We start from the raw sequence: 12785 nt of genomic DNA, 5'->3' as shown, positions 1-12785 counted from the left end.
GAGATGGATTGGCACAGTAGCAGCATCAATGGGCTCAAGCATGGCAACAATTGTGAGGTTGGCCCGGGACCAGGCAGTGTTTTGTTCTGTTGTGCATAGGGTCTCTATGAGTTGGTACTGACTCGATGGCACCTAACAACAACAATGACATCCTTGACCATGGAGGAAAAGAGAAGAGGGTGTAGAACAGAATCCTGAGAGGCACCATATTATTAGACTTCAAAAAGTTTATGGAAAAAGGAAATGAAAAGATAATGGAATTTTATCAAGGACTTTTTGAAGTCCCCTCATGTTTAAGAAAGGGGTAGAGGAAGCCTGAAAGAAACTACCAGAGATATCAAAGGAAAACTAATAAAGTCTTCCCCAAAAAAGGTTTAACAACTAAGAATAGGTGTGAGAATATGAGGATTGGATCACAGATACAGCTAAAGAAAAGACTGGGTTTGGATTCAACCCTAAAGAAGTTAGCCTAGACTATAGTCCAACTCTCTTTTAGAAGTTAATCAAGAATAAGTAGGAAACAACTTTACTGCATGTACTTTAACGTTCCCGGAATACACATTTTAATGTTTTGTTCTTTAGCTAAATGGTGGCTGAGACTGCATTACATTTTCCAGAATGCATTTCTATATGTCTGCTATGTTATTGTTGCTGCTGTATACAATTGAGTTGCTTCTGATCATAGAGCTCCAGAATAGAGATCCCAGAATAGGGTTTCTGACAATGGCTGGTTTGTGGATTTGAATTGTTGACCTCACTGCTTATCCTAGAGCACCACCCCAGGGTCCATATATGTCTGATACAGTTCATAAAACATTTTATATAGATCTCCAAAACATATTGTTAAATGAAAGAAAGGCAGTTACTGAATAGCATCTATAGTTAAATTTACAGGGTCGCTAAGAGTCAGAACTGACTTGAAGTCACGTAACAGCAACATATCCATATAGGAGCATGGTGGCACTGTACGATAAACACTGGACTGCAAACCACAAGGTTGATGGTTCAAACTCACTAACTGCTCTGCACAAGGAAAATGAAGCTTTCTGCTCCTGCAAAGATTTAAAGTCTCAGAAACCATATATAGGGTGGTTATGAGTCAGAACTGACTCAATGCACTTTATAACAGTAACAATATCCATATATGTCTATGTGCACAAAGAGATGTCTGGAAGGATGTTCACTAATTATTTCAATGATGACTATCTTCAGTTAGTCAGATTTAGAGTGATTTTTCACTTTCTTCGTTATGCTGTCTGTATTGTTTGAATTTTTACTTTGTGCATATATAGAAGGTTTATACAGGTGATAAACCACAAAAGCAGAGTACGGAATCATCTACCCCACACAGTCCCACTATACCCGTAGGATGCTGTGCAACAATAGTGATTGTGTTATAAGAGGTGAAGTGAGGTCAAAGCATCAGCTGAAAGTTGCTTCCATTGATTTAAAGGAGCAAGAGCGAGAGGAAGAATAGGTTCTGAGATCCAAATCAAGTCACTTCCTTTAAGGGAAAAAAATCTCCTGAGATAGCTACAGACCTATTCTCCATTCCCTAACAGCAAGATAACATTTCATAGGTTAAATGGATTGGTTCTCCCTTGCTCCAAAGTCAACTGCATAGTGATAAAGTAGCTGGTGGTCTGATACCCTGGGGTTCAATCCTAGCCGAACCACTTACCTGTAGTATGGCTTTGGACTCATTCCCCAATAGCCTTGTTCTCTTATATGGTAAAATGAAAACATATTTTAAATCCTACCTAAAAGGGTTGTTGTTTTAAGCATTAAATAGCATCAGATATACAAAATTTAGAGTAGCATCTAGGTCATAGTACTCAGTAAGTATAATGTTGCTTGTGTTATTGCTGTTTTTCTTAACCTAGGAACACAGCACAGCAAGATTTGAATTTGAAACACTCCTACCATCATTGTTAACAACTGCCATCTCAAAGGTCAGCCTCCAAACTGCTACCATCTTGAGTTGCCCTTCCCAGTTTCTACACCATCAAGCCCATTCTCTGAAGATCTCCTCCGACCTTTCCCATCAATGTACCCTCTGTTGCACACTCACCTATTCAGCATATTGGACTGGTAGATTCTCTTCTCATGGGTGTTGTAGCAACTGCTCTTGGGTTCGGGGATGAAGCTGTGTTCAGAAAGCATGTCAGAAGCCGCGGTGGTGATTATGGCAATTCCATCCCTCACTCTGGCAGGAAGGCCGTAGTCCCACTCATCGTACGATACAGAGATGAGCCCAGTGGGGAACTCCGAGGGCACTGTGTCTGTATCCCCTGCCACCAAACTCGGGACAATCCATGTATAGCCATAACCAGTCAGCCCTACTGAGTTAGCTACTTCAAAGATGTACGTAGCTTCTTCCTTCGTACAATAAAGGAGAATGATGGGGCTTTGGAGTTTCTTAAGCTGGTTCTGGATCTTAGAATCTCCATCATCCAAGGACATGTCCAGCAGGAGAACTTCCTCCAACTCCCAGCCCACGAAGCTATTCTCGATGGTGCTGCGAATCTTGTTGACAAAGTCCTGGTATCCAGGGAAGTAGGTGGTGACGATAGAAAAGATGTACCAGTCATACTCCTCCATGATGTTGAGCATCACAGAAGCTTGTTGTTCAATTGATGGGCCAAACTGGAAGAACATGGAGGATTCATCCTAGAACAGTGAACGTTTAAAAACAAAACAGAAGACAAAGAGAGAGAAAAATCAAACCAAAGATGGTAAGAGACAGTTTCAAAAACAATGGATACAAAGGTTTCTGTTCATTTACTTTTTTACAGAACACCATTAAGATCAATTATGTTTGAATTACAAACACTGTAATGCCTTCCTTATTGACACCATCTCCTAAACGACAGAGACAATCAACATAGGCTTATAAGCCCTCTATGTGGATCAAAATTGGACTGTGAACCACAAGGTCAGCAGTTCAAATCCACCAGCTTTTCACTGGAAACCCTATACAGGGTCGCTATGAATTGGAATCGACTGAACGGCACTTAACAACAACAACAATACTATTTCTGGGGAGCACTGGTGGTTCAATGGTAGAATTCTTGTCTTCCATGCAAGAGACAAGGGTTCAATTCCCAGCCATGTGCCCAGTTGCTGTGCAGCCACCACCTGTCTATCAGAGGAGACTTGTGTACTGCTATGATGCTAAATAGGTTTCAGCAAAATGCAGAATAAGATGGCAGAAGCAGAAAGGCCTGGTAATCTACTTCTGAAAACCAGCCACTGAAAACCCTGTGAATCGCAACAGTCTGATCCATAACTGATCATGGGGATGGCATAGGACCAGGCAGCATTTTGTTGCATTGTGAATTGTGTCACCATGCTATTGTTGTATTGTTGCTAAGTGCTATTGAGTGGGTTCCAACTCACAGAGACCCTGTATAGGGTTTCTGAAGAACAGCTGATGGGTCTGAACCATCGACCTTGTGGTTAGCAGTCCAGGGCTTATCTTACAATTTCACATCAGGACTTCATGAGTTGGAAGCTAAAACCCAAAGCTAACAACAACAACAACAATATCTGATTCTTAGGACCGCTGAGCCTCAGAGAGCATTAAAAATCAACTTCAGCAACAAAATATCTGATGAATCACATAAAATGGATAAAAACTCTTAATAGCCTCATGTCAGTTCAGGTCAGATTTTGCTGATACATTGAGTTACACACACACACACACACACACACACACACACACACACACACATACTCTCTTTCTCTTCCATTCTCTAAGCTTTTTTGATTTCTCAATAACAGATGGTTATTACTCAACCACAATGTGAATACTCCAAAATGTCATCAATCTACCCTTAAATCTAGCCCATGGAAGTAGTATAGGTACACTGGCCCAGCAGTGGTGGTACTCAGGTATGAATATGAATATAAGATTGGGTCAGTAGGTTTTCTATGAAGATAACAGTAACAAAACTCACTGCCATCAAGTTACAGCAACCCTATAGAATACAGAAGAAGAAATACTCCATAGGGTTTCCAAGACTCTTTATGGAAGCAGTCAACCTCGTCTTAATCACATGGAGTGGCTGGTGGGTTTGAATCATCGACTTTGCATTAGCTGCCCAGTTAGCAGTCATTTCTATAGTTGTTAATAACACATGTAGTTTGATTTCTAGTTTCTTCTATGATAATGAGTTGTACAAGTTAGGGTTAGATTCAAATAGTTATCTAGGAGAGAAGTTAAAAGACCTATATGATTACGCTCTATTTTAGAACATATAGAATACTGCTCTTTGTCTTACCTATAAAATAACCACAGATCTCAGTCTGGCTTGTGTATTAAGCCTCCTCTGTCGATTCTGAGAATTTTCCATTTACTCTCTCCTTTTGAAGGAGAAGCCATTTTGAATTTTCCCAGTTTGGGCTGTATTTCACCTGCTGTTCTGAGCTGTTAAGCCATGTTATCTCCCCACCTTATAGCTAGAAGAATCTGAGATCACGAAATGAAGACACCCTCAGCCTTGTCTTCCTCTCTCTGCCCATTTTTTCCCGATTTCCTCCTGAGTCATGGTATCTCTCTTTTTAGTCAATGCCCCTATCTTCTACCTAATGGCTCATTTCCATATTAGAGCAACTCAAGTAACAAACGTATGCTAGTCTTCCCCAAAAGGGCAGAGCAGAACTCTAGTGTAATTACAAGAGACTGGGGGCTTTTAACAAAATTATATGATGATTTTTAAATTTAGGATCTATATGGTTGTACAGCTGAGTATTTTTTGGAGACCCAGTATTTTTAAAAAACAGAGGTTGGAAAATATCCAGCTGGTATCCAACTACCTTGATTCAGCAATAAAAGATGCCAATCCCTTGGCTCTGCCACAGTCTGGTTCACTCTGCATGGATTTAACTTTTCACGTCTCCCAGAATGAGAGCTACCCAGAATGAAAAAGTAGATGCTTGGGCATTTGGGGGTGATTCTTCCTATTTTGGCATAATTGTGTTTATCATAGTTCCCTCCCTTGATTCAAACATATATAGGGCACAGGATTCAGAAAAGTAGAGAGAGTGGATGTGGGTTTGCAATTAACTTTACCCCAAGAATTTGATCTTTGTACTTGGTTCTTGAGAAAAACCTCTAAAGCCTTAGAATTTTCTCTGTGATTATAATGTCTTTTTTTATATATAAGTTCTCTAAATCTGAGGGTTTATGTTAGTAAGGTAACTCTTGGGTAGGAGTGGCCAGGCAGGAAAAACTGCATTATATATGGGCCTGACGTCAGAGGAGGGGGCCTAGGGTTTGAGTTCCACCATATGACCAATGATTCAATTCACTGTGCCTACTTAATGAGGCCCCAGTAAAGGTTCTAGGCATGGAAGCTCCATGATTTCTTTGTTGGTGATAAACATTTATTCTCAAAGGAGGGCAGCAAGTCCCTTTTTGAGTCATCGAAGTGCCATGTGGGAACCCTTCCACATCTTGTCTTATGTGTCTCTTCATGTTTATTTTTTTTGCTTTAATAAAACTATAATTGAAAGTATATATCATTCCTGAGTTCTGGGCGTTATTCTAGTCAGTAACTGAACCCAAGAGAGTAGTGGGAGCCAAAAGGTCAGATGTGAGGGGTCCTAAGAATAGCTAAGCTTACAACTGACATCCTGAGGAGGAGAAGGAACCCCTAAATTTGTAGCCAGCAGACAAAAGAAGTGCTGTAGGAATCCCCAAACTTATGGCTGGTATCTGAAGTCTGTTACAGAGTTTACATCTGGAGGACCATGCCCTTTAACCTGTGAGCACTGATGAAGCAAAGGATTAAGCAATGAGCTGCTAACCAAAGAGTTGATAGCTCAAACCTGTCAGCATCTCCATGGGAGAAAGATAAGGCTGTCTACTCCTGTAAAGACTGATCTTAAAAAAAAAAAAAGATTCATCTTCTCAGAAACTCTATTATCATTGTTGTTGCTAAGTACCATCAAGTCGGTTCTGACTCAGAAACCCTATGGAGCAGTTCTATTCTGTTCTATAGGGTTACTATGAGTCACAATAGACTAGAATAAACTATAGGAACTGAACTGAATAGACTTGATTTGATATAAGGAGGCATCAAATATGGGTGAGTATGGGAATGGAATTCAGAAGAGAATAATTATAAAGTTTATGTTCTTTCCACACTATGACCAGACTTTTCTAAGACTTCTACAGGCTCAGCTGACCTTGTCCTTAGGTTATTATAGGAATCCAGGACAACAAAAACTTAATTATTCAAAGACTTTCCAGAGGCCTACAAAGAACCACAACAAGAAAGGACAGCCAATGATAGGACAATTCCCCTAAAGAAATACCCATTTCTTTTACTTGTTATCCACAGTGCCAAAGAGGATTCTTAGAATTCTCAAATGAAACATATTATTTTCAGTGTAGTGCCTACAACCTAGTAGATATAGTAGAGCAACAAAAGCATTCAAATATACCTTAAGATGTGCAGGCTTAGGATAAAGGCATCCTGACTATCTTGTGATAAATTAACATATCTTATTAAAAGGAGGTTCTTGATACACGCAAAGTTCCATCGACAGTTGAAACTACAGCTGATTCAAATACATAGTGAGAGGTAGCCTTAAAAAAAACACACAACAACCCATGGGATCTAAGCAAATGAGCCCATGCTAATGAGACTGAGTTTAAAAGAAAACCAACCTATTAAATGTCAACCTGACCCTCCGTCTCTTGGTGGTTGTTGTGCTTGTGTGCCACTGAGTTGGTTACAACTCATAACAACCCTATATAGGGCTTCCAAGGCTGTAAATCTTTATGGGAATACAAAGTCTCATCTTTCTCCTGTAGAGCAACAAGTAGATTCAAACTGCTGACCTTACAGTTAGCAGCCCAACTCGTAATCCACTATGCTACCAGGGCCCCTTTCCAGTCTCTTAGGCTTCTTTTGGAGTCCTGGTGTGGCGTTTGTAGGATAAGTACCAGACCATAAGGTTGGTTTGAGCTGTAAGGTCAGAGGTTCACTAACTGCTTCTCCAAAAACCTATATAGGGTCGCTATGAGTCAGAACCAACGCAACAGCACTTAATAACACAACAGACTTCTTTTTTAAATTCTCCAACAACTATAACTGAGCTTCTAAAGATACTGCTAGATATTTTGTGAGGAAAGCTGGCTTGTGGTAAGAATAAGAAAGGATAAAGTGGATATGGCTCCACCTTTCCCCCACCACATCCTTATCTCTAATCCTATTGGTCTCCACAGCCTCATCCTTTTTTTTTTTTTTTTTTAATACCTCTATCCTCCAATGGGAGTCCTAGTGTGCACAAAACACTGGATCAAAAGGTCAGTTTAAACCATATGGTCGGTGTTTCAAACTCACCAGCTGCTCCTTGGAAAACCTATACTGGTGGCTATGAGTCAGAACTGACTCAACAGCACTTAACAACAACAATCCTCCAATGAAAGTTCTCTATGAAAGGCAGTGGCAATATTGATACTACTAACTCTAATACTAATACACAGTCATCTTTACCTATAAGTAGCATTTGACATAGTTAATCATTCACTCCTGGATATGCTTTCTTCATTCCTCAGTTTCCATGTATAATAGTTTCCTTAGCCACAAGACCAGAAAAAAATAGATGGTGCCCAGCTACCAATAGTGAAAATTTAGGTCAAGAATTCTATAGAAGTATCCCAATCAAAAGGTGGGAAATGTATAACAGAATTTCACACTATCACTACTTTTATTCAATATTGTAAAATATTACCACTCTTATTATACACTGTATGTCCTAGCCTGAGCAATAAGACAAGAAAGAGAAATAAAATGCATCCAAATTGTAAAGAAAGACTTCTAAACTATCTTATTCACAGATAACATCATCCTATACATTCGTTCTGCTATGTATAAGGTTGCTATGGGTCGGTACTGACTCGATGGCACTTAACAACAACATACATAGAAATAAAAAGATTTTACTAGAAAGTTATTAGAATTAATAAAAAGATTCATTAAAGTGTCAAATACAAGACAGACACATAAAAACCAGCTGAATTCCTTTATACTAACAAGGAGAAGCCCCAAAAATAAAATTAAGAAAAAAATACCACTACCAATCAATAGCCCCCACAAGGATAATATATCTAAGAATAAATCTAACTAGGGATTTTAAAGACATATACAATGAAAACTGTAAAACACCACTGCTAGAAACAGAGTTGTTGTTGTTATGTGCCTTGGAGTCGGTTCTGACTCTTAGCGACCCTGTACAGGGTTTCAGACGCTGTAAATCTTTATGGGAACAGAAAGCCTCATCTTTCTCCTGCAGAACAGCTAGTAGTTTCGAACTGCTGACCTTGCAGTTCGCAGCCCGATTAGAAACTAAGAGACCTACACAAATGGAAGAAAATTCCATGCTTATGGATAGGATGACTTAACATTGTAAAAATATCAATAACACCCAAAGCAATATATAGATGTAATATAATCCCGAACCAAACTCCTACATCATTTTTTACTGAAATGGAAAACCTGATTACCAACTTCACATGGAAAGGAAATAGCCAAAGCAACACTGAAGAAGAACAAAGTAGGAGGTTTCACACTTCCCAATTTCAAAACAAATCATACACCCACAGTAATCAAAACAGCTTGGTACTAGTTTGATGGCAGATACATAGACTGTCAATGCAATAGAACTGAAATCTCAGAGATAAATCCATCCATTTATGGGTAACTGAACTTTGACAACTACTCAGAATTCAATAGGGAAGAATCAGGCTGTTTCATAAATAATGCTTGCAAAACTGGATTTCCAGTTGCAGAAAAATTAAACAGGATGGCGTTGCAGGGTAATGCATTGGGCAGTAAAGTCAGTTTGAGCCCCAAGGTCAGCAATTGAAACCCACCAGGCACACCTCAGAAACCATATACAGGGTCACTGTGAGTCAGAACTGCCTTGACAGCACTTAACAAAAAGAGCATGTCTCACGTAAAAAGTAACTCAAAATATGTTAAAGATTGTATCAAAAAAACAAAAAACATTTAATGCCAAGCAAGGTTGTGGGTAAGGAGCTCTGGCAGTATAGTGGTTACGAATTGGGATGCTAACCTCAGGGTCAGCAGTTTGAAACTACCGGCTGTTCCGTAGGAGAAAGATGAGGCTTTCTGCTCCCGTAAAGATTTACAGCCTCAGAAACCCTGTATAGGGTCGCTATGAGTCAGAACCGACTCCATGGCACATAACCACCACCACCAAGGTTGTGAGTACACTGGAACCCTGATTCACTGCTAGATGGATTGTAAAATGATATAACCACTATGGAAAATTGTGTGGTGTTTCCTCAAAAAAAAAAAAAAAAGCCCAACACTGAACGGTTTAAAATTAGGAAAGATGTGTGCCAGGGTTGTATTCTTTCACCATACTTATTCAATCTGTGTGCTAAACAAATAATTTGAGAAGCTGGATTATATGGAGAAAAACATGACATCTGGATTGGAGGAAGACTCATTAACAGCTTGCAATATGCAGATGATATAACCTTGCTTGCTGAAAGTCAAGAGGACTTAAAATACTTATTGATGAAATCAAAGACCAGACTTCGGTATGGGTTGCACTTCAATGTAGACAAAACAAAAGTCCTCACGATTGGACCAATAAATAACACCCATATAAATGGAGAAAAGATTGAAGTTGTCAAAGACTTCATTTTGCTCAGATCAACAATCAACTCTCATGGAAGCAGCAGTCAGGAAATCAAATGATGTATTGCATTGGACAAATGTGCTGCACAAGACCTCTTTAATGTGTTAAAGAACAAAGATGTCAGTTTGAGGACTAAGGTGTGCCTGATGCAAACCAAAGTATTTTCAATAGCCTCATATGGATGCAAAAGTTGGACACTGAATAAGGAAGGCCCTAGAAGAATTGATGCATTTGAGTTATGGTGTTGGAGGAGAATATTGAAAGTACCATGGACTGCCAAAAGAACAAACAGATCTGTGTTGGAAGAAATATAGTCAGAGTGTTCCTTGGAAGCCAGGATGACCAGACTTCGTCTCTCATACTTCGGACCTATAGTCAGGAGAGACCAGTCACTGAAGAGGGATCTCTTGTTTGGTAAGGTAGAGGGTCATAGAAAAAGAGGAAGACCCCAGTGATATGGATAGGCACAGTGGCAGCATCTATGGGCTCAAGTGTGGCAACAATTTTAAGGATGGTACAGGACAAAGCAGTGTTGCCTTCTGTTGTGCATAGAGGGTCGCTATGAGTTGGTACCAACTCAATGGCATCTAACAAGTATATACCCTAGAGATCACAACAGTGACACGAATAGATATATGTATACTATGTTCATTATATCATTATTCACAAGAACAAAAATATGTAAATAACTTATGTGCCCACCATCAAATAACTGGATAAACAAATACATACAATGAAATAACATACAATTGTAAAGAAAAATGAGGAGTTCACAAAACATAAAGTGGATGAATTTGGAAAACATTAAGCTGGGTGAAATAAATCAACCACAAAAGGAAAAACATTGTATAATCTTTTATAAAAATAAAAGAAGAGGTACGCACAGAGAAAACATTCTTTGGTGGTTACAAGGATGGTAAGAGGTGGAAAGGGGACCCAATTTCTACAGAGCAGACACTTCTTATATTTGATGATGAGCAAGGCAATATTGAATGCAGGTGAACTCTATACAACTTGACTATTATAGTAGGGAATGTGATCTTGTTAAACTATATTAAAATAGTTTAACATTGGATAAATCTGATTTCTCTCTTAGTTCCTTCTCTTTTTATATGAATAGAGGAAATCTTCCTGTTCTTTTAAATTTGGACTTCAGGAGGATCTATGACTGCTGCAAAATTGAAATTCCTCACAGAAAACTTTCTCCACTACCACCAGCTCTAGAAGACTAGTGTGGAATGGTGGGCTGGGAAGTCAGGGTTATGCCTGGCCCAGAAAAGAACTCCTGGTTATTCCTTCTTTACTCTTTTCACACTGAACACAGAGTAGAAACAGAATATGGGTGAGAAAAAACTCTTTCCTCACTCAAAATAATGGAAAGCATTTTCTTTTTGAACTCATCCCAGGAGACCACTTCCTTTGGCAACTGGAAATTCTGCTTCCATACCATTCTCACAGAAGCAGCAGTCAAGAAATCAAATGATGTATTGCATTAGGCAAATTTGCTGCACAAGACCTTTTCAAAGTGTTGAAGAGCAAAGATGTCAGCTTAAGGATTAAGGTCTGCCTGATCCAAGCCATGGTACTTTCAATAACTTATTTTCAATAATTTTAATATTTCAAATGCATGTGAAAGTTGGACAGTGAATAAGGAAGATCATAGAAAAATTGATGCTTTTGAGTTATGGTGTTGGAGGAGAATATTGAAAGTGCCATGGGCTGCCAAAAGAACAAACAGATCTGTGTTGGAAGAAGTGCAGCCAGAGTGTTCCTTGGAGGCCAAGATGACCAGACTTCGTCTCTCATACTTTGGACATATTGTCAGTAGGGACCAGTTGATGGAGAAGGATATCATGTTTGGTAGGGTGGAGGGTCGGAGAAAAAGAGGTAGACCCCCAGCGAGATGGATTGGCCAAGTGGCAGCATCAATGGACTCAAGCGTGGCAAAAATTGTGAGGTTGGCTCAGGACCAGGCAGTGTTTTGTTCTGTTGTACACAGGGTCTCTATGAGTTGGTACCAACTCGATGGTACCTAACGACAACAACAACAAGCCTCCTGGTGTGGCACTGTGGCATTAAAGCACTGGACTGCAAGGTCAGTTTGGAATTCAAGGTCTGTGGTTCAAACCCACCAGCTGCTCCTTGGAAACCTTATAGAGGATCACTATGAGTCAGAACTAACTTGATGGAACTTAACAACATCAAAACTCCTGGTGTGGTGCTGTAGGATTAGCACTGAATTGCTAACCACAAGACAGACAGTTCAAACCCACCATCTGCTCCTCTGAAACCTTATTCAGGGTTGCTATGAGTCAGAACCAACTCAACAGCACTTAACAACAACAACAAGGCTAGAGGCAGATAGGGTTGGCTTCGACAGTGTTAGGTTTTTGTTGTTTTGATGTTCTGCAGCCTACTATTAATCAGAAATATTATGTCCAAAACTCACAATGGAATCTTACTGGTAGAGAATCATGATCGTCCCTGCTTGTTAAATGCCAGACCATTCTTCTCTTTAAATCTTTGCATAGAAAGGAGAGCACTGGGTTTTTAGTAATCCACAAACAGAAGTCATCTGGATAACTAAAACAACTCCAGAAGAACCCAGTATCCTTGTGGTAAAGGGTTCTTTTGGAAGACATCTTGCTTTGTCTTTAAATTGTGCCTCTTTTTCTTCCTTTACTGAGTCTCCCTCCTGAACTTGTTCCAGTCATCAGATTTCCACACTGAGAATCAAACTATTGACATTGAGAGTTATCTACAAGGCTCTTCATATTTCAGATCCCAGAGACCATTATACAGCTCCTGGAGGGTTATAAGCAACCCCCTGTTGTTGGGTCCACTCCAAGTAGCAATCAGACAGGTGATAGAACTGCCCCATAGGATTTCCAAGGCTGTGTGGTGCTGTGGGTTAATGTGTTGGACTGCAAGTCTGTTTGAACCTTAAAGTTGGAGGTTCAAACTCAGCAGCCGCCGCTGCTTGGAAACTCTACATAGGGTCGCTATGGGTCAGAACTGACTTGATGATACTTAACAACAGCAACAATCTTTATGTGCATAGACAGCCACATCTTTCTCCCACAGAGCAGCTGCAGGATTCA

At 39.7% G+C, this 12785-nt stretch overlaps 1 protein-coding gene across 1 annotated transcript in view; it reads right to left on the bottom strand.

The window, feature by feature from the left end:
• Window positions 1–12785, bottom strand: part of GRIN2B (glutamate receptor, ionotropic, N-methyl D-aspartate 2B) — a 678642-nt gene that overhangs the window by 332562 nt on the left and 333295 nt on the right. The window contains exon 3 of the mRNA XM_006866039.1: window positions 2072–2670. Within this exon, the coding sequence (XP_006866101.1) occupies window positions 2072–2670 (599 nt within the window). The remainder of the gene's footprint in view (window positions 1–2071; window positions 2671–12785) is intronic.

The sequence above is a fragment of the Chrysochloris asiatica genome, unplaced genomic scaffold (assembly GCF_000296735.1).
Source record: "Chrysochloris asiatica unplaced genomic scaffold, ChrAsi1.0 scaffold00086, whole genome shotgun sequence".
NCBI classification, from domain to species: Eukaryota; Metazoa; Chordata; class Mammalia; order Afrosoricida; family Chrysochloridae; genus Chrysochloris; species Chrysochloris asiatica.
Note: the sequence above shows the minus strand (reverse complement) of the source record. Positions and strands in the feature narration are given on the sequence as shown.